Below are 26,528 nucleotides of genomic sequence, written 5' to 3' on the forward strand. Positions count from 1 at the left end.
TTATTCTGACTCTTAATCCACTGGTTTCTTATAAATCTGCCACCAGCCCTAGCTCCTTACCCCCAGGTGGAAACAGCAATCGGATAGAACCTGAACCTTGCTGGCCAGGCTCATAATGTCAGGCCTCCAGAGGGAAGCTTCCTGTGAGCAGGACCTCTGGCTGTGAGCCAGCCCCAGGTATCTTCTGGATACTTTTTTTTTTTTTTTTTTTTTTTTATTTATGATAGTCACAGAGAGAGAGAGAGGCAGAGACACAGGCAGAGGGAGAAGCAGGCTCCATGCACCGGGAGCCGGATGTGGGATTCGATCCCGGGTCTCCAGGATCACGCCCTGGGCCAAAGGCAGGCGCCAAACCGCTGCGCCACCCAGGGATCCCCCAGGTATCTTCTGGAAACGCGTGTCATAGTGATGGTCTGGAGCCACCCGTGCTTCCCCCCTCTTCTGCCCCGTAGGGTCTTCCACCAAGGGCCTTAAAGAACAGCCCCGAGAGGGCAGAGGGCTCCACATCCCTTCTCCTCACTCTGTTAAGTCCTCTGTGTCCCCATTCCTCCTACATCACCGAACTGGGGAGGAGGAGGCAGGTGGGCAGAGGGGGTACAGCCCAGATGGACGACAGGCCCCTACACTGAGGGATCCCCATTCCCTGAATTTGCAGAGTCTCCCTCAATTCTCCTCCCCTCATTCCCTCTCCCCTCTTTGGTCTTCTAACTACTCCAACCTGCTTTACCCTGTGCCCCAAACTCCACTCTCCGAATCCCGTCCTCTACCTGCAAAAGCCTCCAGATAACCCAAGCCTCGGCGCCATCACCACCAGCAAAGCAGAACGTTGTTCTTCTCCGTTCTACTGAACTCTCTCTCTCTCTTTTTTTTTTTTTTTTTTAAGATTTCATTTATTTATTCATGAGACACAGATTGAGAGAGAGAGAGAGAGAGGCAGAGACACAGGCAGAGGGAGGAGCAGGCTCCCTGCAGGGACTCGATCCCAGGACCCCAGCATCAGGCCCTGAGCCAGAGGCAGGCGCTAAGCCGCTGAGCCACCCAGGGATCCCCCCCCCCCCGCCTTTTTTTTTTTTTTTTTTTTTTTTTTTTTTTAACATTTTCTCGTCGACTTGGACGAGGAGGCAGGGAAGTCGTCTTTGGCCCCAAGAGCCCACGGCCGGCCGCCCCAGCGGGGTCGCGGTCCCCCTGGGTCCCCTCCCTGAAATGGAGCGGAGGCAGGGCCACCTGGAGGACCGAGCGGGGTCCGACGCCGGCTGGACGCCCTCGAGGGGGCTCCGGCCTGGGGCTTGGGGGTGGGCCCCACCGACGTTCGCCCCCGAGGAGCGCAGTCCGGGGACCCGGGGAGGCGGGGAGGCGGGGAGGGCGGCGGGGGCCGGGTCCCCGCCTCGGACTCCCCCCCGGGCCCTGCGCCCCCGGTCGCACGTCCCCGGATAAGACCGCGCCGCGCGCCCAGCTGCCGGCCTCCGCGGGTCGGGGCGCAGGGCCCGGGGCCTCCCGGCGCGCCCTCCCCCCCCCCCCCCCACGGCTCGGGCTCGGGCTCCGGCTCCCGCCCGCGCTCCCCTCCCTCCCCCCTCCTCCCCCCCGGCGGCGGGCGCGCGCGGTGCAGCATGCGGCAAAGCTCTTTGCATAAATTATGCTCATGACGCAGCAGCTAAAAAAATCCAAGTAGCAGAAGGAGGGAAAAGAGGGGGGGGAGGAGGAGGGGGGGGCTGTGGAAGGGGGGAAAGGAGGAAAATCTCTCTACCTGCCCGCCCCCCCCCGCTCCCCCTGCCCGCTTCCCGGCCGCCCCCTCCGCCCAGCGCAGCCCGCGGAGTCCCCTTCGGCTCAGCCCAGCCCGGCCTGGGGGCCCGCGGGTGGCGCCGGGTCCCGACCGGCTCCCGGGCCGAGCCGAGCCCAGCCGAGCCGCTCTGGCTCCTTTGTCTGCGGGCGGCGGCCGCCCGGCCCCGGCCCCGGCCCCCCGGCCCCCCGGCCCGGGCTGGGAGATGCGCCTGTAGCCGGCGGCCGCCGGGCACCCGGGGCGAAGGCGGCTCGGGCTCGGGCTCGGCTCGGGCTCCGGTAAGTAGCGGGGTCCGGGGCGGGGAGGGGTTTGCACGGAGGGGGAGGGGGCCGGGCAGGGGAGGTTTCGGGTTTGGTTAATATGCAATGCCCGTAATTAGCATAATTTATATATTTATGATAAAGAGAGAAAAATGCCGCGGGGCCGGGGTGCCGGGACGCCGGGCCGGGGCGGCGGGGAGCTCGGGGAGCGGGGCTGCGCGCGGCCGCCCGCCTGGGGCCGCAGAGCCCGGGGCCGCGCCCTCGGCCGCCCGCGGGCCGGCGGGGCCCCGGGGGGGCGGGTGCACCGGGCGGGGAGCCGGGAGCCGGGGCCCGGGCCCTCCCGGGAGCCCAGGGGGCCGCGGACCCGAGCCCTCGGTACCCACACGGACGCCGCGGCCACCGGGAGCGGACTCCCGCCCCGGCCGAGAGCCCGGACGCCTGGGTTCCCGGCGGTTAAGGTCAACGGCGGCGGCCCCGGCGGCCCGCGACAGGTGGCCCCGGCCCCGTGCACCGAGGGCTCCGCTGGGACCCGGGGTTAGGAACCCAGACGTGGCCGGGAGCGAGCGGGGACGGTGGGAGGGTCACCATCGAGCGGAGCATGAGCACTTCATAAATATTTAATAACGATATTATTATTAATAAATAGTCATAATAATGGGCCCGGTAGGTGCTTCCTGGCCGTTCTCACCTGGCAAGGCCGAGGGGGCCCCCGGGTGCCTGGTAACCCCCAGTTTCGCGTTGGGATCCCCCACTCAGCTGTGCTTGGAAGCCCGGCCCCGCAGAATAGCCTCTGCTGCAGCGCGGGGGGGAATAAAACAAGGTCAGGAAGCCTTTCTGGGCAAATGAAAAGAAGTTCTTTGCAGAGATTTTGGCCTCATCTGCGCTTCCAGATGCCTTGTTCCCAAAGCAGAGGCTGGTCTTTAATTGTTTGTAGACACATATCCCTCCTCCCCTTTTCTTGGTTTTCTAAGGCGGCCAACGGTGCCAAGCAGGGCCTGCCGAGGAATAATTCCATGTATTCCATTTTGGTTGAAATCCTGGTGCTCAGAGCAATAGTTCTCTGACCCGTTTTGTTTGTTTGTTTGCTTTGTTTTTGCATATGTGTGCTGGAACTTTGTCTTGTTCCATGGTTGGACAAAAATACCTAGTATGTGCCGTGCTGCGAGCAATACAGATAAAACTTACCCTGTTGGGCATAGTTTTCATTTCAGTTTAGCTGGTGGTGGTAGAGGTTAGAGGGTCAAGGGAGGCAGGTCATAAATATGAAAACATGCAAGGTAATATCCTGGAATGATTGTGTGTGTGTGTGTGTGTGTGTGTGTGTGTGAGTGAAGGGGGGCGAGGGAGAAAGGGGAGCTATGTCTTCCCTTTTGAAGGTACTACCTAGCAATTAAAAAGTGAATCAGAAGAAATTTGCTTCTCTGCATTATGAGGGAACATGAGATGAGCTAGCCCTCTTATTTACTGGCTATAAAAAAAAAAAAGATTTACTGGCTATAATATCGTAATAGTAGTCGTTTACATTTTTTAATACTTAACAATTGAGAATATTTTTAGGGCAGCCCAGGTCGCTCAGTGGTTTAGCGCCGCCTTCAGCCCAAGGCATGATCCTGGAGACCCGGGATCAAGTCCCACATCGGGCTCCCTGCATGGAGTCTGCTTCTCCCTCTGCCTGTGTCTCTGTCTGTCTCTCTCTCTCTCTCTCTGTCTCTCGTGAATAAATAAATAAAATCCTAAAATAATATTTTTATATGCATGCTTTACTTCAATTAAAAATAACAATTATTATTACTGAGCCTGGGTGGCTCAGTTAAGCATATGACTCTTTTTTTTTTTTTAATTTTATTTATTTATTCATGAGAGACACACAGAGAGAGGCAGAGACACAGGCAGAGGAAGAAGCACGCTCCATGCAGGGAGCCTGACGTGGGACTCGATCCTGGGTCTCCAGAATCACACCCCGGGCTGAAGGCAGCACTAAACTGCTGAGCCACCGGGGCTGCCCAAGCATCTGACTCTTGATCTCAGCTCAGGTCTTGATCTCAGGGTTGTGAGTTCAAGCCTAGCATTGGGCTCCACACTGGGCATACAGCCTACCTAAAATAAATAAATAACAAAAGTAGGGATCCTTGGGTGACGCAGCGGTTTGGCGCCTGCCTTTGGCCCAGGGCGCATCCTGGAGACCCGGGATCGAGTCCCACGTCGGGCTCCCGGTGCATGGAGCCTGCTTCTCCCTCTGCCCCTCTCTCTCTCTGTGTGTGATAAATGTGATAATTTATCTCTCTATGGTAGATAAATTAAAAAAAAAAAACAATAGTAGTAAGGGTTACATAGTGTTTGCTGTGTGCCACGCCCAGTTCTAAGTGCCTTCCGTGAATGTGACCAATTTAATCCTTACAATAACCCATGAGGAGGTACTATAATTTAGCCCCATTTTACAGATAAGAAAACTGAGGCTTGGGGAGATTACATGAGGAGAAGCACTGCTCAACCTGGCTCTTCTGCCTTTAAGCCTCAAGTTCTTTCTGTGTCAGAATGAGGGTCAGTGAGGCCACAGAGGGAATGGGAGGGAAGCTGGATTGCCACATTATGGAGGGTAAATGTGGTTAGGATTCTCCAGAACTTATTGCTACTTTTTTTTTTTTTTAATTTTTAAGTAGTTCTAGTACTGTGAATGGGGGCAAAAAAAATGGAAAGAGGATCTGTGTTTTGAGGGAGAAGGTAGGAAATATGAGGAGGCCAAATGATACGACCTGATTTCTTAGTTTATATTTTTGGCTCATAATCATTGACACCCCCGCCCCCAGCATATACCAAGTATTACACGAGGCACTGGAGTATGTTAATAAATGGACGTAGGGGCGCCTGGGTGGCCCGGTCGGTTGAGCATCTGCCTTTGGCTAAGGTCATGGTCCCCGGGGCCTGGGATCCAGCCCCGCATCAGGCTCCCTGCTCAGCGGGAAGCCTGCTTCTCCCTCTGCCTCTCCCCCTGCTTGTGCTCTCTCACTCTCTCTCTCTCAAATAAACAAAATATTTTTAAAAATAAATAAATAAATGGACGTGTCTTCTTGGAGCTTACAGTCTAGTGGGGGAATATATCTACTTTCTATTTTTCACATTTCATTTGCCCTCTCCCTTCACCCTGCCTAGGATGAGTCATGTTTGGGCACAAGGGAAAGGCAACAGGAGGAGAAACTAAATCTAAATGTGTCCTTATTAAACTAGTGTTTACTGCTTGCCTATATATGTCTAAAATTATATGTGATGTTTGGAAAAGGGGAATTAAAATTGGTCACGACTTTCCTGTCTTTTTCTCCTTCCTTTTATTATGGCCCATGTGAATGCTTCGCTGATCGGTCACCAGCTTTGCAAGGCATTTATCTCTGCTCATGGGATGGGGTGGGGGGCTGGCACTGGAGGAGAACTGAGAGTTTCTATTTTCCAAAGTGTCCTGATCCTTGGGAGCCAGAATAGGGCCCCTTCCAATTCCAGAGAGGAGGTTTGGTATTGTGCTAGGAGGATAGGGGTCTGGGGCAGCTGGACACTGCCTTGAATTTTGAATCTGCCGTTGACTTTCCTGTGCCCTTGGGCAAGTCACCTGGTCTTTCTCTATCTCCATTTCCCTGTCCATAAAACTGGGGATCGTAATAAGAGCACCATGCTAAGCATTTCACTTACGTGATCTCATATCACTGTTTTTTTGACAATCCCATAAGGTTTTCCCATTTAATCACCATTTATTTTATTTTATTTTATTTTATTTTATTTTATTTTATTTTATTTTAAAGATTTAATTTATTTATTCATGAGAGACACACAGAGAGAGAGAGACAGAGACATAGGCAGAGGAAGAAGCAGGCCCCATGCAGGGAGCCCGATGCGGGACTCGATCCTGGAACCCTGGGATCCTGGAACCCCGGGATCATGCCCTGAGCCCAAGGCAGACGCTCAACCACTGAGCCACCCAGGCGTCCCATAATCACCGTTTTAAAGATGAAGAAATTAATCGTCAGATTAAGACAGTTGCCCAAGTCACACAGATGTATTATGGCCAAACTGGAATTTGAATCTCGGTTTCCCTCCAAAGCCTTATACCCTTACCTCTCTTTAATCCTCAGCTTTCTATCTATAAAAATGGGAGTAATAATAGCTAATTGTTCTTAGTTTTTTACACAATAATTCCAAGGTAAGCTGTCCTATCATTGATCCCTGAGAAAACAGAGAAGTAACCTGCCCCCCTGTGGAAAGTCACACAATTGGTCAAGTTTCTTTTCTTTTTTTTTCTTTACTTTTCTTTTCTTTTCTTTTCTTTTCTTTTCTTTTCTTTTCTTTTCTTTTCTTTTTCTTTCTTTTCTTTTTTCTTTCTTTTCTTCCCTTCCCTTCCCTTCCCTTTCTTTTCTTTTCTTTCTTTTTTTAAGATTTTATTTATTTATTTGAGAGAGAGCACAAGCAGGGGCAGGAGGCAGAGGGAGAGAGAGAAGCAAGCTTCCCACTGAGCAGGGAGCCAATCCCAGGACTGTAAAATCATGATGGGAGCCAAAGGCAGATGATGCCTAACCGACCGAGCCAGTCAGGCACCCCTAGTTTCAGTGCATATTTGCACTATGTATGTAATGTATGTATGTAAATTTGTATAACAGCTACCATTTTCTGAGCCTTTACTATATGCCCGGCATTGATCTAAACTTTTTACATGCATTAATTTATTCAGTCCTCACTATAACCCTATGAAGCACGTGCTATTTCTCTCATTTTTTCAGATGAAGAAACTGAGGCACAAAAGTTAAAGCGTTTGTCCTGAGGCCCACAGCTAGTAAATACCAAAGCTGAGATTATGAACCCAATGGTCTGTCTCCAGAGGGAGCTGGCTATAATAATACTGTGTGTAAAGGACATGGGTCCCGATAAACCATAAATGACTATCATTCTTCAGCATGTATAAGCGGGGAAATCTGTGTCCGGGGACCAGAAATGGAGAAGGATGGGGGGGACATGCAGAAAATCCATCAGGCAATAATGACTTAGAAGTGACAGCCTCTCTGGATTCTAGCAAATTAAGAATGGGGTGATTAATGCTTGTGTGTGGGGATATGGTGACCCTTCACGCCAGGTACTAAAGCCATGTGGACCAGCGTGGCAGTGTTAAGTGGGGGAATTCTGACCATATTGGAAGGAAGAGCCTATGGGGTTCGGTGAAGGAGTAAATGTGCGTGGTGAGAGAGAACGCAAGGATGATGGCAGGGTTTTGGCCTGAGCATCTATGGAAGGATGAAGCTGCCCATTGGCTCAGATGGGGAAAGCTGCATGCCGATGGAACAGGTTTGGGTTAGAAATCAGGAGTTTGGGGGGGGCTCAGTCAGTTAACTATCTGACTCTTGATCTCAGCTCAGGTCTTGATCTCAGGGTCATGAGTTCAAGCCCCATGTTGGGCTCCACGCTGGGTGTGGAACCTACTTAAAAAAAAAAAAAGAAAAAGAAATCAGGAGTTTGGTTTTGAACATGTTGAGTATGAGATGATATGAACAATCAGTAGGCATATGCATGTCTGAGGCTGAGGTGCCCAGGTAAGGTCCCAGCCCGAGATTGCGATTTGGTTCTCGTGTGACTGAGTTAGCCCATCTAGGGAGGGGGTAAAGAGTTGATGACACCATTCAGCTCAGCCCTAGTTACTGATCTATGCCAGTCCCCTGTGTCCTGTCATTGTGGTCCTTTTGAATGGCAGCTCTGCAAGAGGTAAGTGCGTACGCAGTTTAAATATGAGAGTAGTAGAGAGGGACACCTGGGTGGTTCAGCGGTTGAGCATCTGCCTTTGGCCCAGGGCGTGATCCCAGGGTCCCGGGATCCAGTCCTCATCGGGCTCCCCGCAGGGAGCCTGCTTCTCCCTCTGCCTGTGTCTCTGCCTCTCTCTCTCTCTGTGTCTCATGAATAAATAAAATCTTTATTTTTTTTATTTTATTTTTTTTAAAGTTTTTTTTTTTTTTTTTTTTTTATTTATTTATGATAGTCACAGAGAGAGAGAGGCAGAGACACAGGCAGAGGGAGAAGCAGGCTCCATGCACCGGGAGCCCGACGTGGGATTCGATCCCGGGTCTCCAGGATCGCGCCCTGGGCCAAAGGCAGGCGCTAAACCGCTGTGCCACCCAGGGATCCCCTAAATAAAATCTTTAAAAAAGAAATTAAGAAAGTAGTATAGAGCTGGAGATACTGATGCCGACAAGCAACCTAACCTGAGAGAGTTATGGCAGATTTTTGAAAGGTGATTGCCCACAATAAATGTGGGATCGCGCCCCGAGCCGAAGGCAGATGCTCAACCGCGGAGCCACCCAGGTGCCCCAGATGTGGCTTTCTTTCAATTGAATACAGTTTACCTGTATTTCAGCTTAACTAATTTCAGCTTAACCAGCCATTCCTTAGAATCCACTAACTTCACGCAGGGTGTCCTTCACCTCTGAAAACGACTGTAGAACAGGTATTTTACACCTTGAAAACCGCTGCCGTATTGTTAGGGGAAGGATGAAAACCCCAGAAATGAGTCTGAGTTAAAAGTCTGCATCCCATACAAGAATTTCCATTTTCCTCCGCATGGCATCAGATTCTTCATACATAAGATGTCCTGTCTGAACCACATGCCACCCTGGAACAAGGAGAAGGGGACCACACGAGACTGCGTTAGGGGTCCCTTCTGTGGATCTTCTAGCACCTGCTCATGCACCACGACGTTGAAGCAGACTGGGCTGTAGTTCTCTGTGTGACTCCAGTGTTAGACTGAGGCCTTGTCCATAAAGCTGGGGACTGTCTTCTCCCCCGCTGTATCCCCAGGGCCCAGCCTGTAGGAGCCACTGAAGTATTTGTTGGGTAAGTGAAGGATGAAACATTTCAGCATTTTTCCTAGTAGGACCTCAGGCTTCCCCAGGGGGTTCGGATTTGTTTGAGCTCCCCTGATGCTCCTCCTGGGTGCCTTAGGACGTCGCCCGAAGCAAACCCAGAGTGGATCCAGAGGAGAATGACACACAGAACCAGGGCCCCTGACTCGGTCCCCTCCGCTGGAACTCCTGGATGGTCCCGGATCTCTGGATTTTCAGACAGTGGGCAAATGCCTCAGCTCCCACGGCTCATTCCCTCCCCGAGGTTACCTGTGTTTTTAGATGTTAGCTCAGGAAAGTGAGGGATAAACGAACTCCCTGGGACCCAGCCGAGGTGCTGTGCCAGGTGTGAGGCAGGTGTCTCCGACTCCTCTCACTGGAGGAAGAAGACGAAGGAGGAGGCCCTGGGCCGGCACTGCCTCTTCCCGTCACGAAGGACTAGACGCTGAGGACCTGGGTTCACAGAAGCTCATAGAATTTTGAGAGTGAAAGGGGTGTTAGAGTCACGTGAGCCTCTCCGCTGCTCGACTCCCGAATAACACAGCCACGAAGCGGACACTCGCTTAGCCACCCTGTGAGTGGCCACGACAAGACTACGAGCAGGCTTTACGCCCCTCTCGAGCAGATGGATGGATGCCCCACAACGGATGGCTCCTGGTCCCTCCTGCCTAAAGGTGTTTGGAATTGGAAAATTCTGCCCCCCCCCCCCCCCGAAATGTATGTATCCAGCTGTAATGGACCCAAATTTACCTTACACACCTTTCCTCTTAGTTTTTTGTCTCTGCCATTTATTTGCCCTTGCAAATGACTTGCTGATTGACTTCCATATGTAATAAATGGCATGGCTCATCCCATTTCCCATGCAGAAGTGGTAGTCAATGGCCAAGCTCTTGGCAAAACTCATAGAAGGCTCCCGTGGACAAAATCTGGAGGAGGACATCAGCCAGGAATGAGGCTAGAGCCCAGTGAGGGTGGAAGATGCCTACTAGCTCTTCCTGTAGATTCCTCCGCCCCTCCTACAATCCCCTTGTCCTATCTGAAAAGGGAAGCCTTATTTATTCTTTTTCCAAATTGCTAGATGTCTTGAATTTCTTGCCCTTCCCTTCATGGCTACCGTAGGTAGTTAGAGAAGGAACCTCATGGTTCTTCTTGCCTCCTTGGCCAGGGAACATTCTGGCGAAGAGGTGAGCCAGCAATTACACTCTTAGGTATATACCCCAAAATCTTGAAAAAAATGTTCAAACAAAAGCTTATACAGAAAAATTCACTGAAGCACTGTTCACATAACCAAAAGGTAGAAACAACCCAAACATCCCATCCACTGATGAATGGATAAGCAAAATGTGGTGTATCCATACGGTTGATTTTTTTTTTCAAAATAGATGAGCTTAATTGCCTACTAGACCATCCAGATGCAGTAGGTGATAAATGAATGGAAACCAGGATCATAAAAGTAGGAGGGAGGCAGGCATTTTAAACCAGTTTAGGTTTGTCCCCTGCCCCGCTCACTCTCCCTCTCTCAAATAAATAAAATCTTTAAAAACAATAAAATAAACTTTTAAAATAAAACTTTTTAAAAAAGATTTTATTTATTTGAGAGGGCAAGCACAAGCAGGGAGAGGAGCAGAGGCAGAGGAAGAGGCAGACTCTTTACTGAACAGAGAGCCCCACAAGATTCAGGGCTCAATTGCAGGATCCTGGGATCATGACCTGAGCCAAAGGCAGATACCCAACCAACTGAGCCACCCAGGCGCCTCAAAATAAAACTTTTTTACCACAATAAACAGAACAATATATTAAAACTGACTTCCAGGATTGTCCAAATTTTTAAAATCATGATTAAAACACTTTTTTTTCACATTTCTTTAAATGTCATGTCTTCTTTGGCAAATTTATTCAAAATACATTTCCATTTATTTATATAACAGAGTGCCCTAAATTGAGGTTCATCATGATACCTGTCTCTAAACCCTAATGGTTTATATCTTCCCTTTAAAATGTATAATATCGAAAAAATAAAATAAAATAAAATGTATAATATCGGGCAGCCCGGGTAGCTCAGGGGTTTAGCACTGCCTTCAGCCCAGGGCCTGGTCCTGGAGACCCGGGATCGAGTCCGACGTCGGGCTCCCTGCATGGAGCCTGCTTCTCCCTCTGCCTGTGTCTCAACCTCTCTCTCTGTGTCTCTCATGAATAAATAAATCTTTTTAAAAAATGTATAATATCTTTTAAAACTGTACAAGTATCTTTTAATTACATTATCATTTTCAAAGAACTCCATGAGGAAAAAATTATGAATTAAACACCTGTAAGTTTTCCTCATTTCTGTTATAGTACAGCAATTGGTCATCTCACCTGCAGTGGCCTAGCAACTGAGAAAGGGCCAGATGACTGGCCCTCAAGAAAGCAAAATCTGACTACAGCTTCTCCGCTTCTTTTCAAGCAACCCCGTAACTGATGCAAGTCATTCTTTGGTCTATACATTATGCTAGTTTTAGTCCCTGAAGAAAGTCTTCCTTTTCCTGAACCTGCTTCACCAGTTTTGCTTGTTCTTCATTGAATCCTGGTTTGGGGATTCTGATTCATAAAATCATCCTTGGAGACCACGGCCTGCCCCAGGAGCAAGTGGATAGATTCACAGACATCAATATTGTTGAAGGTATTTTGCAGAATACGTACTTCCTTCAAATTTACTATCTCTGTGTTTAAAATATTCTTAAAGTTCAATCACAGTTTTCTTCGGGCGAAGATGCTGGTTTCTTTGAGGGGCTCTAATAGTCCTCATTCTCTACCTGAAGACGTTTTACCAGGCTGTAACAGGGATTAAACAAAGATCTTATTTTCCTTAATCATCGTCTAAGTGTTGCACTTAGAAGGTTCTTCTCTTGGGCTGCTTGTGTGGGGAGGTCGTGGATCGGCGCAGGCCTGGGGAGTCCTGGGTAAAGTCACAGAGAACTTTGATGCACTTTCTATCGTGGAAATGAAATCTTGGTTTGCCTCTCCCGGAGCCGTGGCGGGGAGTACAGCAAGCCCACCCAATATTATCCATTATTCCACAGTTATAAAAAGGAGTGAAGTCTTGATACATGCTACAACATGGACAAACCTTGAAAACATTTTGCTAAGTAAAAGAAGGCATGAACAAAGGCCACATTGTACGATTCCATTTATATGAAATACGGAGAAGAGACAAATCTGTAGAGAAAAAAGCAGATTAGTGGTTGCCGGGGGCTGGGGGTGGCCGAGAAAGGGAGTAACTGCTAATGGATGTGGGGTTTCCTTGGGGGATGATGAAAATGTTCTGGAACTAAATAGCGGTGATGGTTGCACAACATTGTGAATCTACTAAATTCCACTGGGTTTTACACTTTAAAATGGACACAGTGGTGAATTTTGCACCAATCAATAAAATAACAACTGCAAAAATAAAGGAGAACCGATCAACCAACCCAGGGTTGAAAGAGGAGGAGGAAGGGAAAGATCTGGAATCTAGAACATTTCTCTGAGTTTATAGCTTCCTTATCTGTACCGTGGTGGTAATAATGTCCCCATACCCCAGCTGGCGTGAGTAATGAGCATGAATAAGTGTTACGTAAACACTTAGCACTAGCAGCGCTCAAAGTGAATGTTAATTGCCTTCTTTTCTATGTAAGTATCTAAAGCTATTTGTCCCCTTTATACCTTTATTCCTTATGACTCTGTGGATGTGGCTCCAGCCACTCTGTTCTTCGCAAGGCTTCTCCCACTCTCCCTTACGGCCTTGACAGGCTGCTCGGCCATCTGGGATGTTGTCCAGCCTCCAGTTTTAAAGGCCAGTAGGGTCATTAGGCCACTGCCACAATCACTTAAGAGCCGATTCTGTGGGACCCACCTGCTGAATCAGACTCTCTGGGGATGCTTACTTCAGGGGAATCTGGTATCTGTATTTTTACTAAGTGCTCCAGCGATGAGTGTGCATATTCAAGTTTGGGACTACCGTCTTGATTTATTCCTATCTTTACCATCTCGTCCAGGAAGTCTGCTCAGACTCCTCCCCTGAGAAGCCCTCTGATAGCCAGAGTGTTCCTTTCCGGTGTCTTTGGTTCTCAATATCGCGGCCAAAGTCACCTTGGGTTCCCCTGGGTCTGCTCTCTCCCTGCAGGCTGGGCGACTCCCAGGGACAGATGCCTGGCCCTCTCTTTCCTCTTGTCACCCTGGTTTCCTCCTGAGTGTAGGTTCTCCTGGGATGCTGTAGGAAGACACTTCATTTTTATTTTTTAATTAAAAAAAATTTAAAAAAAAATTTTTTTAAAGATTTTATTTATTCATTCATGAGAGACAGAGAGAGAGAGGCAGAGACACAGGCAGAGGGAGAAGCAGGCTCCCTGCGGGGAGCCTGATGCAGGACTCGATCCCAGGACCCCGGGATCACGACCTGAGCCAAAGGCAGATGCTCAACCACTGAGCCACCCAGGTGTCCCATTTCAGTTTTAAAGTCCTTAGAATCTTATTTCCTTACTTCTACAGATATTTGGGAGAACTTAGATTCTCTCTTCCTACCATTCTGCTCCTGACTTTTTGAGATGATATAGAAGTTGTATTACTGTGTCACATCAGCCTTTGCTCTTCCCGTCCCATGTCTTCCCACAGGATGTGCTAGGTGTGGGCCGGCCCCCACCCCACCCTGACAAGTGACCATGGATCCTGGAGCCGGGCCGGAGTCATCTCTGACTGTCAATGAGCAGGTATATTCTGGGGCAAGAAGAGGCAGGGGAGTAGAGGGGCATGGACACTGGGGCTGTGGCCAGGAGGAAGACCCCACAGAGCCCATCAGTATCTGTTTCCTACCAAAATTCATGGTCACTTCACCCATCCAGGTGTAGCTACCAGCAAGGATTTCTCAGGGGCTGAGTCGGGGGATTTAAGCTGTAACTTTAAAAAATCAAATTAAAATACACAAATAGTTTTTAAAATAAACAAACAAACAAATAAATAAAATATACAAATATGTATGGGGTGTCAGTAAAGCATGTGACTCTCGATTTTGGGGTTGTGAGTTCAAGCCCCATGTCTAAAAAATAAATAAAATATTTAAAATATATACAAATAATGTATAAGCTTACATAAGAGAACATATAGACATTAATATAATTTACTCTATTTTTTCTTATATATTTCATAGTTTTTTGTACTGAACATGTTTATTACATAATTTTTTATGTTTATTTTTTGTTTATTACATAATTATGTTTATTACATAATTTTTTAAAAGGAAAAAAGGATTAACAATCTCTTAAAATGCAATTGGACTGAAGTCCTTCATAGGTCAAGATTGAATCAGAAATGGAACTGCTTTTGGAGGTTTATTTCATTCATACCTCCCTGATGGGTCACATTGTCACTTTTTCCAGCAATCTCTGGCTGGATTCAATTTTCAGGCTTATGGACCAGGTTGTGGGAGTGCCTTCGGGTACAGGCCAAGTGCAGGGGAGGCCTGAGAGAGCTTTTGAGTATACAGAGTGTCCCTGATGCTTGAATGGCCCAATTCAAAGCAGGTCAGTGACGGAGGTAAAGAGCTGGGGAGTGCTGGCTGTCTGAGCAGGAGAAGAAGACTAAGTGTTCTGAGGAGGCCCCGGGGCTGCTCCACTGGGATGTGGGAGGTCCCCTCGAGGCTGGAGCGTGCCCACCGATGGCACCACTGGACCAGCGGCTCACAGGGTACAAAGCTCCAGTCCAGGAGGTGGGGCAAGAGCCTGCATCTATAGGATTCTTGACCCTCGTTTCAGGAAGTTAGCTTGCAGGGAAATCTTGGCCTTTACCCCAGTGTTTTGGAAATAAAGGAATCATGAGCTTAAAAAGTTACTCAACGTTGTGGAATATTCGTTTTCCACCCCTCTATCTTTGAGGGAACTTCTATGAGGTTTCAAGAGAAGTGAAGAGGAATTTGCCTCTTGGCCCAGCTTAAGCAGTGGGTTCTGTGTTAGGGGCCTTCGTAACCTCACTCCAATATCCTAGCAGCTAAGAGGAAACCCTTGCAAGGCTGTGGGATCGGCCACTTACCACTCCCTGAACTGAGTCCAAGAGGGGGGCAAATAGTAATATCCCCAAGTGGTTTGGCTCTGTGGGGCCTTTCCCAGCATGTGTCAAGCTTTGCCCCTGTCACCAGGCCCCCAGTTCCTTTCAGAAGCTCCTTTCTTGGAATCAGGGAGCTGCGGCCCGGCCACAGACTGTGGAATTGTCACAGAGCGCATGACCATCAGGCATGAGGTCCACATCTTTTTTTTTTTTTTTAAGATTTTATTTATTTATTCATGAGAGACACACAGAGAGAGAAGCAGAGACACAGGCAGAGGAAGAAGCAGGCTCCATGCTGGGAGCCTGATGTGGGACTTGATCTCTGGTCTCCAGGATCATGCCCTGGGCTGAAGGCAGCGCTAAACTGCTGAGCCACCCAGGTGCCCAGGAGGTCCGCATCTTGAGGTGCCCTCTCCTCTCTCCCCAGCCATACCCAGAGCTCTGCTCCCCAGGAGCTAGACTGGCCGCTCCCCACCAGCAGAGCACCCTGTCCTCTGTTTGCAGGTCATCGTGATGTCAGGCCACGAGACCATCCGCGTGCTGGAGGTTGGAGTGGATGCCCAGATCTCTGCCGAGGAGGAGGGCAAAGGGCTGGAGGGTGTGGCTGCCGAGGGCTCCCAGAGCAGAGGCCTTGGCGAAGCCAGTGAACCAGCTGGTGAGGCTGGGCCAGACAACCCGGACTCCTCTGCAGAGGCAACTGGTACGAGGCCGTCGTTCCCATCTGGCATTGGTCTACCTGTGTCCCTTTCTCTGGCTCCTCAGAGAGTTGGCATGAGTCCCTGGAGCCTAGGTAGCCAGCCTTAGGGTCTTGTTGGCTTCCTGTCCACTGGATAGCCTCTGCCACAGCTATACTTCTTGCTCAGCTCCTAGGGCTTCCTGCCCTCGTTGGCCCTGGAACTCTAGATGGTTTCGATCACTTCCACATCTGTACTGGGAGGGGTCAGGGTGAGGTGGGACAAGAATGGCAAGGCTCAGTTGAGGGGATTGAATTAACCTCAGGGAGGGAGGGCTGCAGGTCTAAGCCAGACCATTGGGCCCAATGCAGAGAGGACTAGAATCCTGACAGTCCTTCTGACTCAGTACCTTTGGTGGTAGATCTGGGAGGTCCCAACAACTGGGGAGAAGAGGGCATGTTACCCACCCTGGACTGAGGGTGTGGGTTAGGTAGGACCTTCCAGAATCCCAGCTGGGCTGATGTGAGTCAAGCCTGGTGGTCTTACTTGTGCTGTCCTCTAAAGGCAACTATAGGACAAGAGTGTGATTCTCCTGTATGGGGAACGGAGAGAGATGATCCACTCATAGCATCTCTCCTAATTACCCTGCAGCATAGCTGCGACACAACCAGGGCTGTTCTAGAGGCTAGGACTGGTGCCAGGCATGCCTCTCTGGCCGGCCGTGGGGCACCCTTTCCTGGACTCTTCTCGTTGATAACCTTGCAGCATAGACATCTTTTGCTAGAAACCTGGGACCTCCCTAATCAGGCCCCTCAGATTCCATGGTTCATCTCCCCTGGCCTTCTGCTTATCTCCCCTTCCCTAGATTGGAGATCTGGGCTGGTGGGGGTAGGCCAAAGGAGGAGGCAAGAAGAGGGCTAATGAGGCTTTTGGGAAACAGCAACTCCCTAATAAGAAAGTGCAAGACCTCACATCCCTTATTCTACCTGCAAATCAGTATGCAGATTCATTAGAGACCCTAATAACCCACAGTTATTCTTTCTCCTTTTGAATGAAGGAATGGCAGAACCCATTACCATGTCCCCCTAGCCTGGAAATGCTCTGCTCTGTGTTCAGGCCAGGATGGGCATCACCTCCTGGGGGGCAGTGCCCTGGAGAGCAGACAGCAAAAGGGATTTTACATCTGACCACCCTTCTGATTTCTTTCCGTGGTGGGGATGGGGCCCCTTTTTAGAAAATTTGAGAGGTTTTGTAAGTTTATCCACAGTGTCCTGATTTCCGTTTTTACTTTTTTTTTTTTTTTTTTAAAGAGGGAGGTAGGGGAGGGGGCAGAGGGAGAGAGAGTCTTAAGCAGGCTCACGCTCATCACGGAGCCCGATGTGGGGCCCAATCCCATGACCCTGAGATCAGGACGTGAGCTGAAATCAAGAGGTGGACACTTAACTTACTGAGCCACCCAGGTGCCTCATCCATTTTTACTCATCTTCTGTATCTCATTTCTTCTGGTGCCTTAATTCTGTTCCTTGTCCAAACTGCTCTCAGGAATGGATCCTGAATCAGCTATTTATATCTTAGCATGAGTGTTCATGGTAGTGTGCTTCTCCTTCCAGAGGTTTGTATTCTGAAGCCTTTCACGAAAGTCCTATTCTCTGTAAAGGAATTTTAGTTATCATCAAGAAGGTAAGGGGGGTATTTTGACAGTACCTCCTAAGAAGCTGCCAACTTAGACTGTGGCCTTGCAGTCTTTCTAGATATATAATACTGAGAAGAGTTTCCTCTTAAAACAAAACTAAGTAATGGGAACTTTTTTTTTTTTTTTTTGTATTCGTGAGAGACACAGAGAGAGAGAGAGACAGAGACACAGGCAGAGGGAGAAGCAGGCTCCATGCGGGGAGCCCGATGTGGGACTCGATCCCAGATCCCAGGATCATGACCTGAGCCGAAGGCAGACACCCAACTGCTGAGCCATCCAGGTGTCCCAGTATTGGGAAACTTTTTCAGGATGAAAAAGATCTAGTGATTTCTATCACTCTAAATTACTACCCAAGTCCTTGTCACAAATACGTACTTTTTAAAAAAGATTTTATTTATTTATTCATGAGAGACAGGGAGAGAGGCAGAGACACAGGCAGAGGCAGAAGCAGAAGCAGTCTCCCTGCGGGGAGCCCTATGTGGGACTCGATCCAAGGACCCTGGGATCACGACCTGAGCCCAAGGCAGATGCTCAACCACGGAGCCACCCAGGTGCCTCACGAGTATGTATTTCTATAGTTGTGGCCACCAAAGGTAGACCGTAGTAGGACACTTATCACCATATTATTCCTATGGCCATTTCCTTTATTGATATAGATTCACAAACCTGATTCTGGTTTTGGCTATTGTCAAACTGTCTGGTTTTTCATTGTCATAACTGGTGCTGCTTTGTGTGTCTTTGTATTGGTCCTTTGAAATTTTTTTTTCCTTTGAGGTGTAGTCCACCAGAATTCCTTTTGAAGAGAAATCAGTTGTGTACATAGGGGAAGTCATCACATGGAAAAATATAAACTCTGTCAATGAGATAGAATCCCACATCATGAGAGGACAAGTAATTGGCTATAAGGTACCACTTGCCTGTTCAGCCAGAAAAATCAACAGTGATAAAACCTCAAGTGGGTGGCACTGTGGAGAAATAGGTACATTATTGATGGTTCTGTGAATTGGCTCAGTCTTTCTGAAAAGCAGTCTCGCAGAAGTGACAAAAGCCCTAAGTGTATGCAAACCCTTGGGCCCTGGGTCCTACTTCGGAAATAAATCCTAATAAAATGATTATCTCCTTTAGATGGTAAGCTTTTCTCATTCATATTCATCACATACCCATTTTCCCGCTTTCCTTTTTTTCAATTGCATAAAACTTTGCCAAGCAAAATATTTTTTAAATTTTTCATAGATTCAGAGTATCTATCCTTATATCCTCTGCTTTTTTTTTTTTTTTTTTTTTTCCCAATAGGATTGTCTTTCCCCTCCTGGGGAGATGAACCTACCATTTTGTTTTCTGTTTGAATTTTAGAAGGCTTTAGTTATTGCCTGTTTGTCTCTTTAATTCCTTAAACAATTGGATTTTTTTTTTCATTATATACTGTAAACATTACGGTCCTCAGTTAGGTTGCTGCCTTTTCAGATTAAAACAGAAGCTGGGAATGCAGGGTTGGAAGGTCATCTAATTCAATGGTTCCCACTCTGGCTGTGTGCTGTATCAAAAATGAGCTTAAAAGAAGAGAGAGGAGAGGTTGCTGGCCTCCACTCCGATTCGGTCATCCTAGGTTAGGGCCTGGAAATCTATGCCCAGCCAGTATTAAGAGGCTGCTAGTCTGGTCTAACCTCAGTCACCCAATACATAGTCTCACCCTGTATTATATAATAACCCCCTCCTCATTGTTGTGTGGCTTTGAAGAGGTTTCCTTGCAGGGGTCCCCAATACCTGACTAAGTCGGGGGAGCAAGAGGAAGCTATAGCCTGGGCAAAAAGCTCTGGTTCATGGGAAGTTCCTTTAGAAGCTCAGTGAAGCTTCTCATCCGGGCTTCAGACCTCAGGCACCGGCAGAGAACAGCTGCCCAGCCTGGAGTGCCCCTGTGTTCCGGAGTGAGGCAAAGACCTGTCCAGTTTTCAGGGATTGTCACTTCAAGGACTTGGCCCTCTGGCAGTCCTTGTAGCCTTCCCCCAGCCAGCACCTGCCTCCAGGTGTGGACAATGGTTCAGAGGCTGGAGCCAAGGAAGTTGCTCCCATGCATTCTAGCTCCTTCCTTCCCTGACAGTTGTTCACTTTGGGCCCTTCTATTGATTATGCCATAGGTCACCGTGTCCTGTGGAGTCAGGAAAGGAGCGACCGAGAGCCAACTGTGCACAGGCCTGCATATTCTCCAGCTAGATGTGGGAAAAAGGTTACCCCCCCTTGCAGGTCTGGCACAGGGCTCCCCAGCCTCCCGTTCCCTCTACCTGTAACATTTGGGAAGTGTCTCCGGGACCAGGGAAGGCCAGCGATTGGCCTTGGGTTATGCAGAAATACAGTGTGAGGCTGAGAGTTGCCACCTCAAGCTGCAACGGGATGCTCTATCTGGTGACCCCTCCACTCATACCAGGCTCACTCCTTGTCCTTTCTCTCAATGCCACATGAAGTGAAGTCTCTCCCGGGGATCCCTCCGAGTCCTGCCCCCGCTGTTGCCACCTTCAGCCAAGCCCCGAGCCAGCCTCAGGCATCGCAGACCCTGACACCACTGGCTGTACAAGCTGCCCCCCAGGTAAGGGCCACCCAGAGGGCTGAACAGAGGGCCCTGGGGCTGGAACCAAAGCGTGGGATGGCCAACGTGGGGTGGCCGTGGGATCTGGGAGTTTCACGGGCAGAACAGGGAAGGGGGTGCGGCTTAAAGGGGAGAATGTCCTCCTGGGCACCTCTGGCCTCTCCCCACCCCAGATCCGGCCCCGTTGGGAAGATTAGATGTGTGTTTGCCAAGTCCCGTCCTTGGGTCCAGCAAGGGTTGTAGAGATAACATTAACTCTTTAAGGCCACTGGCGTTTCCACTTATCTCAGGACTCAGTGAGCCTGGTACCCTCCGGTGGATGCCTGGAAGAGTTAATGTGTGGCTCAGAGTCCTCATTTAGAGCTGGGGGGGGGCAGCCCCAGCACAGCGAGGAGCTGCCTGCCAGCCCCCGCCCCTGCCCTGCTGAGCTCCCTGTGGCCCTTGGCTACAAGCGCAGACCTGCAAGGCCCCTGGCGGGGGTAGCCCCCCATCAGAGCATCCCGCGGGCCTCTGTATGGGCCCTGCCCCTGCTTCCCGGTCCTGTGGGAAAGGCAGAGGCCCAGGAAAGGCCTAGGAGGCGACGGACCGCGGTGGGAGAAAGGCCTGTGCCCCCTTGCTGTCCCGGGAGCCGGGCCAGGCCCTGTCCCCCCCGGGCAGCTTCTCTGAAGGCAGGCTAGTTGGCCCAGGCACCCCCAGGGCTGGGCCTCCGGCTGGGGCTGGGGCTGGGGCTGGGGCTGGGGCGGGTCTCTCCCCCCCCTCCCGCCGCGCTCCCCCCACGGCCCTCAGAATGCTTTGTTTGTGCTCGACCGGGTCTCAGAGACCCGGTGTTTGCGCTGTCGATGTTGATTTTTTTTATTTTTTTCTTTTCTTTTTTGAAATCTTGTTTGCTTTTGCAGGTCTTGACTCAGGAAAACTTAGCCACAGTTCTGACAGGAGTTATGGTTCCGGCAGGGGCAGTTACTCAACCTCTTCTTATCCCCATCAGTATTGCAGGTCAAGTGGCTGGTCAGCAGGGGCTGGCCGTGTGGACAATTCCTACGGCAACCGTGGCCGCCCTCCCAGGACTGACAGCTGCTTCTCCCACGGGGGGCGTTTTCAAGCCACCTTTAGCCGGTCTGCAAGGTAACGGCAGCTCTCCCCAGGACGGCAGCAGGCCCCCACCGCCCTATACCGCTGCCCCTGCGCCCGCGCTTGCCATGCTGGACTCAGAACCCGCCGCCCCGCGCGGCGACAGCCCGCCCTGGAGTCTGCACCCGGTGTCGAGCGGCCGCACCACCTCGGGACTCTGGGCCCGGCCCGCAGGCCTGTCTGACTTCCGCCCACCGGGACGCCCCGGCCCCCGCCCCCGGCCCCGCGCCGGAGCCCGCCCCCGCCGGCCTCCCGCAAGGCCTCCTGCAAGGACCGCGCAAGATTCGGCTTCTGGCTCCGGACCTGACAGCTCCCGCCCCGGGGGGGATGAGATGCCGCTGCCCGCGCTGCCCCAGGACGCCGCCCCGCTCGCTGTCCCCGCCCTCCCCCGTGGGCCAGGTCCCTTGGGATGGAGCCGCCCGGCCCGGCCAGGCGGGTGAGCGCCGTGTCTCTGCCTTGCTCCGCAGCAGCCGCCGTGCTCAACGCCGCGCTCCCGGCCCCCGCGCCCGCCGCGCCCGCCGTCCCGGCCGCCCCGCCCGCCCAGCCGCGGCCCGCGGCCCAGCCCCAGCCGCTCTTCCAGCCGCAGCCGCTGCTGCAGACGGCGCCCGCCCTCCTGCCGCAGCCCCCCGCCGCCGCCGCCGCCCCCGCCGCGCCCAAGCCGGTGGACGCGCCCCCGCAGATCGCCGTGCAGCCTGCAGGCTTCGCCTTGAGCCCGGGAATCGTAAGCCGCCGCCCCGACGTCGGGCCCGGGGCCAGGGGCCAGGGGCCAGGGGCGCGGCGGGGCTCGGCCCCCCCCCCCCCCCCCCCGCCCGGCCTGCAGCCCCGAGGGCTCGCTCCGGGCCCCCCGCGCCCGCCCGGCCACCAGCGCGGACCACCTGCGCCCAGAGGCCGGGCCCGTCCTCCGGAACCCGACCCTCTGCACCCGCTGCACCCGCTGCACCCGCTGCACCCGCTGCACCGGCCCCGGAGGGTGGGGTGACGTCTGCGGATGGCAGCCTGGTCGCTGCAGCTGCGAGGAGCCCGAGGCCCACGCCCCGCGTGGCAGGGGAGCCCGGGGATGTGGCTACAGCAGCCACATCAGCCGCCCCGGGCCTGGATTTCCCGTCCTGACAGGCTTGGCCTGAAACATTGGCCAGAGCTGCTCCTCCGTGCGCGGCCCCACCGGTCCCCATTCACAGCCACCCAGCACCTGGCTCCCCCCGGCCCCCCCCCCACCCCAAGAGCACTCAGCCTTCCCCTCCCAGCCTTGGGCTCCTTCTGGCCCGACGGCCTCTGAGCAAGGCTCTCTCTCCCCCCGCAGATCAGTGCTGCTTCCCTCGGGGGACAGACCCAGATCCTAGGCTCCCTCACTACCACTCCGGTCATTGCCAACGCCATTCCCAGCATGCCGGGGATCAGCAGTCAGATCCTCACCAACGCTCAGGGACAGGCAAGTGGTCAAAGCCAGGGCTGAGGGGTGGGGGCCGTGGAGACGCTGCCCCGAGGGCCAGGACTCGAGCTCAGGGCCCCAGGAGCTGGACCAGGGTGTCAAGCTGCTGGTCGCACCTCTTGTGTGGCAGCTCTCTGCGGATGCTGAGCCCAGGCAGGGGTGTAGCCACCACCCTGCCCTGCAGGTGCTCACTTCTAGTTGGGGGTTTTCATTGGTGGAGCACCCACTTTGTGGCCAGGCTCTCTGTGTTAGGCACTTTCTCGCACATTATCTCCCCTCATTTTGAGTGCGGGTCTATTAGGTGGAGATTTTCACGCCCGTTTTACAGGAGAGAAGGCTGAGGCTCAGAGAAATTAAGGTAAGGCAGGGATTCACGTCCATGGCTGTGCGAATCACGTGCAGACCTATTCCTGCTCCACCACCGCTCTAGAGATAGATTGAAGGAAGCAGCTCCTAGAGTATGAACCCTTTTCTCTATTGATGAGGAAATTGAGGTCCAGGAGGGTTAAATGAGTTAAGTCCCTTCCCTGCCAGTGTGGGGATTTGGGCAAAGGACAGAACCAGACACTGGCCTCACCCCTGGGGTCCCTGCGTTGTTTCCCCCCAGGTTATTGGAGCGCTTCCGTGGGTAGTGAACTCGGCTAGCGTGGCAGCCCCAGCACCAGCCCAGAGCCTGCAGGTCCAGGCTGTGACACCCCAGCTGTTGTTGAATGCCCAGGGCCAGGTGATTGCGACCCTGGCCAGCAGCCCCCTGCCTCCACCTGTGGCTGTCCGGAAGGCAAGCACGCCTGAGTCCCCTGCTAAGAGCGAGGTACAAGGGCTGGGTTGGGGCAAGGGCAGGGGTGGGGCAGTGGGGGTCAGGCAGTGCTGTCTGGCATGGGCTGCCTCCCTCAAGACTCCAGGGCAGGACAAGATTATCTTCTGACGTCACTGGGAAACAGAGTACCTCCCCAAATTGAAGGCCCAAGCGACTCCCCACATACTCTGTCCAGGGAAAGAGCACCCCCCCAACCCCCCCACCCCCACATACCAAAAACACGTGTATGTCCCCGCAGAGGCCAGTGCCATGCTGAGAAGGCCAGGGAGGTGGTCAAAGGAAACTGAGCCTCCATTAGCTCTAGGATGAACAAACTGCCAGAAAAGCCCCAGGAGGTTATTCTCCACCCCTCCCACTTCACTCCTGCACTACGCACTGTGGCTTTGAATTTTCCTTTCTTTGTTCATTGCAGGAGCAGTTTTGAGTGCCTACTATATTCCAGGTGCTAAAGATCTAGAGATGAGTAAGATGATGCCCTTCCTAGCCGTAGGTAGCCTGGCACTGGAGGCAATTGCAAGCCAGCATGACAGAGACTATGATAAGGACATGATAAGGTGCTGTGGGGACCCAGACAGAGAAGGGAGCTCTTGACAGACCGGGGAGTTCAGCAAGACCTCATAGAGAAGGGATGTCGAACTAATCTAAAGGGATGAATTGGATGGAAGAGTGGGTCTACCTCTATATAATTGTAGGAATTACAATGTGCCAGAGCAGGGGCTCCCAAACTTGAGTGTGTCTCAGAACTACCTGGGGGACTTGGAATGCAGATTCCCAGCACACACACACATTCCCCACACCCCCCCACACCCCCCCCCACACCCCCCGGAGTTTCTTATTTAGTAGGTCTGGGGTGGAGCCCAAGAATTTGCATTTCTAGCAAGTTCTTAGGTGATGCGGAGGTCGTGACTTTCCAATGTGGTGTGCTGCTTCCAGGCTTTGTGAATAACCTCTTAGCCTCATCTGTAAGATAGAAATTATCGGAGGTTATGAATGTTTTTTTTTAAATAAAGATTTTATTTATTTATTTGAGAGAGAGAACGAGAGCAGGGGAAGACAGAGAAGCAGGCTCCCCACAGAGGTGGGATCCCTATTCAGGGCTCTATCCCAGGACCCCAGGATCACAACTTGAGCTAAAGGCAGATGCTTAACTGACTGAGCCACTCAGGTGTGCTAGAAGGTTATGAATGTTAACAGATGTATTACATATAAGACAGTTAACACCCCGGTACACAGGAAGCACTGAAAAAACGATGCTTTTATTTTATCACTGTTATTGTATATAGTGGGGACTCATGAAAGGGCCTTTAGCAGGGAAGTGGCTAGATGTGTATTAAAAAGAAGTTACGTGGGGTGGGGGGGCACCTGGGGGGGCTCAGTTGGTTAAGCATCTGACTCTTCATCTCAGCTCAGATCTTGATCTCAGGGTCATGAGTCCAAGCCCCAAGTTGGGCTCTAAGCTGGGTTAGAGCCTACTTAAAAAAGAAATTACCTTAAAAGAAAAAGAAAGGAAGAAAGAAATTACCTATTATCCAGGAAGAGCTAAGAACTGAATTGTAGCGAGACTTGAGTCGTTGTAACCTGCTAGGAAGCCACTGAAACAGTTTTAGGCAAGAAACGAGGAGCCCTGACCTAAGGTTAATAAGGCTCTGGGGATGAAGAGAGAATGGGCTTAATAGGTCCCAAGAGGTAGAAGCCCGGAATAGGACCCATCCTAGAGAAATCTGCACTTTTTAGGAAGCTTTTGTTGTTGTTGTTAAAGATTTTATTTATTTGAGAGACAGAGAGAGAGCGAGAGAGTGCAAGAGACAGAGCAGAAGCCGGGAGGAGCAGAGGGAGAGGGAGAAGCAGACTCGCCCTGAGCAGGGAGTCTGACTCAGGGCTCAATCCCAGAACCCTGGGATCATGACCTGAGCTGAAGGCAAAACTCTTAACCTACTGAACCCCCCCCCCCCAGGCTCCCCAGGAAGCTTTTATTTTATTTTTATTTTTATTTATTTTATTTTTTTTTGAAGGCAGCGCTAAACCGCTGGGACACTGGGGCTGCCCCCCAGGAAGCTTTTTCTTTGTTTAAATCATACTAGGGCGCCTGGCCGACCCAGTCGGTAGAGCATTCGACTCTTGATCTCAGGGTCATGAGTTCTAGCCCCATGTTGGGGGGAGCGTTTACTTTTTAAAAATCATATTAAAAATACTGATTGTATATATTTATAGTTTCTCTTGATAAATATGATATGTGATTTTTATAAAAATTCCAATATTGGGATCCCTGGGTGGCACAGCGGTTTGGCGCCTGCCTTTGGCACAGGGCGCAATCCTGGAGACCCGGGATCGAATCCCACGTCGGGCTCCCGGTGCATGGAGCCTGCTTCTCCCTCTGCCTGTGTCTCTGCCTCTCTCTCTCTCTCTGTGACTATCATAAATAAATAAAAAAAAATTTTTTTTTAATTCCAATATTATGTATAATGGAAAAAAGTAAAAATCCCTTCCAATTCTACTTTCAGAGATGATGTCTGTTGGCAACTTGTTTTATGTTCCTCAAGGTTTTTTTTTCCTGGAAATTCATGTGTATATTTTATAGGAATTGTTCTATAAAACCTGTTTTTGCTTTCCTTTTTTTTTCCACTTAGCACTGTGACCCAGAGCTCTTTGTGTGTAATTAAGAGATTTACCATGTTCTTTTTATTTTTATTTTTTTTAAAGAGATTTTATTTATTTATTCATGAGAGACACAGAGTGAGAGAGGCAGAGACACAGGTAGAAGGAGAAGCAGGCTCCAATGCAGGGAGCCTGACGTGGGACTCGATCCCGGGTCTCCAGGATCACGCCCTGGGCTGAAGGCGGCGCTAAACCGCTGGGCCACCTGGGCTGCCCACCATGTTCTTTTTAATAGCTGCACAGAATCTCACTGTAGGGAAATATCAGGAGTCACTTGCCAGTTCCCTGTTAAATGGACATTCAGGGCCTGGAAGACCCTAGAATCAGGCTTACATTTCTGCTCTGAGGGAACAGATTTGAGAGCAGTTATCTCAAGGGCAGACACTTGTTGGGGCTTTGACCATGTGTCCTGAACCTTTCTGGGCCTCTAAGCTGCCTAAGTTGACTATGAGGCTTCAACTTAGTGTACCATGTTGCTGTGCTTATTTCAGAGGTCATTATTGTTGGGTGGGTACTAATAAGTAGCTTCTGGTCTTGCTTTGCGATGGGGTGCAGGTAGGAGTGTGCCAGGTGAGTGAGGATTTCATGACCATTTTG

At 51.1% G+C, this 26,528-nt stretch overlaps 1 protein-coding gene across 5 annotated transcripts in view; it reads left to right on the plus strand.

Annotated features, from left to right (window-relative positions):
• Positions 1 to 1,901: 1,901 nt before the first annotated feature.
• POU6F1 (POU class 6 homeobox 1) overlaps positions 1,902 to 26,528 on the plus strand; it is a 29,851-nt gene continuing 5,224 nt past the window's right edge. The window contains exons 1-8 of one of the 5 annotated variants that reach the window (XM_077870010.1): positions 1,902 to 2,055; positions 13,530 to 13,624; positions 15,459 to 15,654; positions 19,781 to 19,902; positions 20,799 to 21,024; positions 21,498 to 21,751; positions 22,331 to 22,459; positions 23,067 to 23,270. In XM_077870010.1, the coding sequence (XP_077726136.1) occupies positions 13,577 to 13,624; positions 15,459 to 15,654; positions 19,781 to 19,902; positions 20,799 to 21,024; positions 21,498 to 21,751; positions 22,331 to 22,459; positions 23,067 to 23,270 (1,179 nt within the window). In that variant the 5' untranslated portion in view covers positions 1,902 to 2,055; positions 13,530 to 13,576. Of the gene's footprint in view, positions 2,056 to 8,629; positions 8,893 to 11,203; positions 11,560 to 13,529; positions 13,625 to 15,458; positions 15,655 to 19,780; positions 19,903 to 20,798; positions 21,025 to 21,497; positions 21,752 to 22,330; positions 22,460 to 23,066; positions 23,271 to 26,528 lie in introns of those variants that run through there. The other 4 variants (XM_077870014.1, XM_077870011.1, XM_077870013.1 and 1 more) reach the window with 4 other exon arrangements.

The sequence above is a fragment of the Canis aureus genome, chromosome 25, assembly GCF_053574225.1.
Source record: "Canis aureus isolate CA01 chromosome 25, VMU_Caureus_v.1.0, whole genome shotgun sequence".
Lineage (NCBI taxonomy): Eukaryota > Metazoa > Chordata > Mammalia > Carnivora > Canidae > Canis > Canis aureus.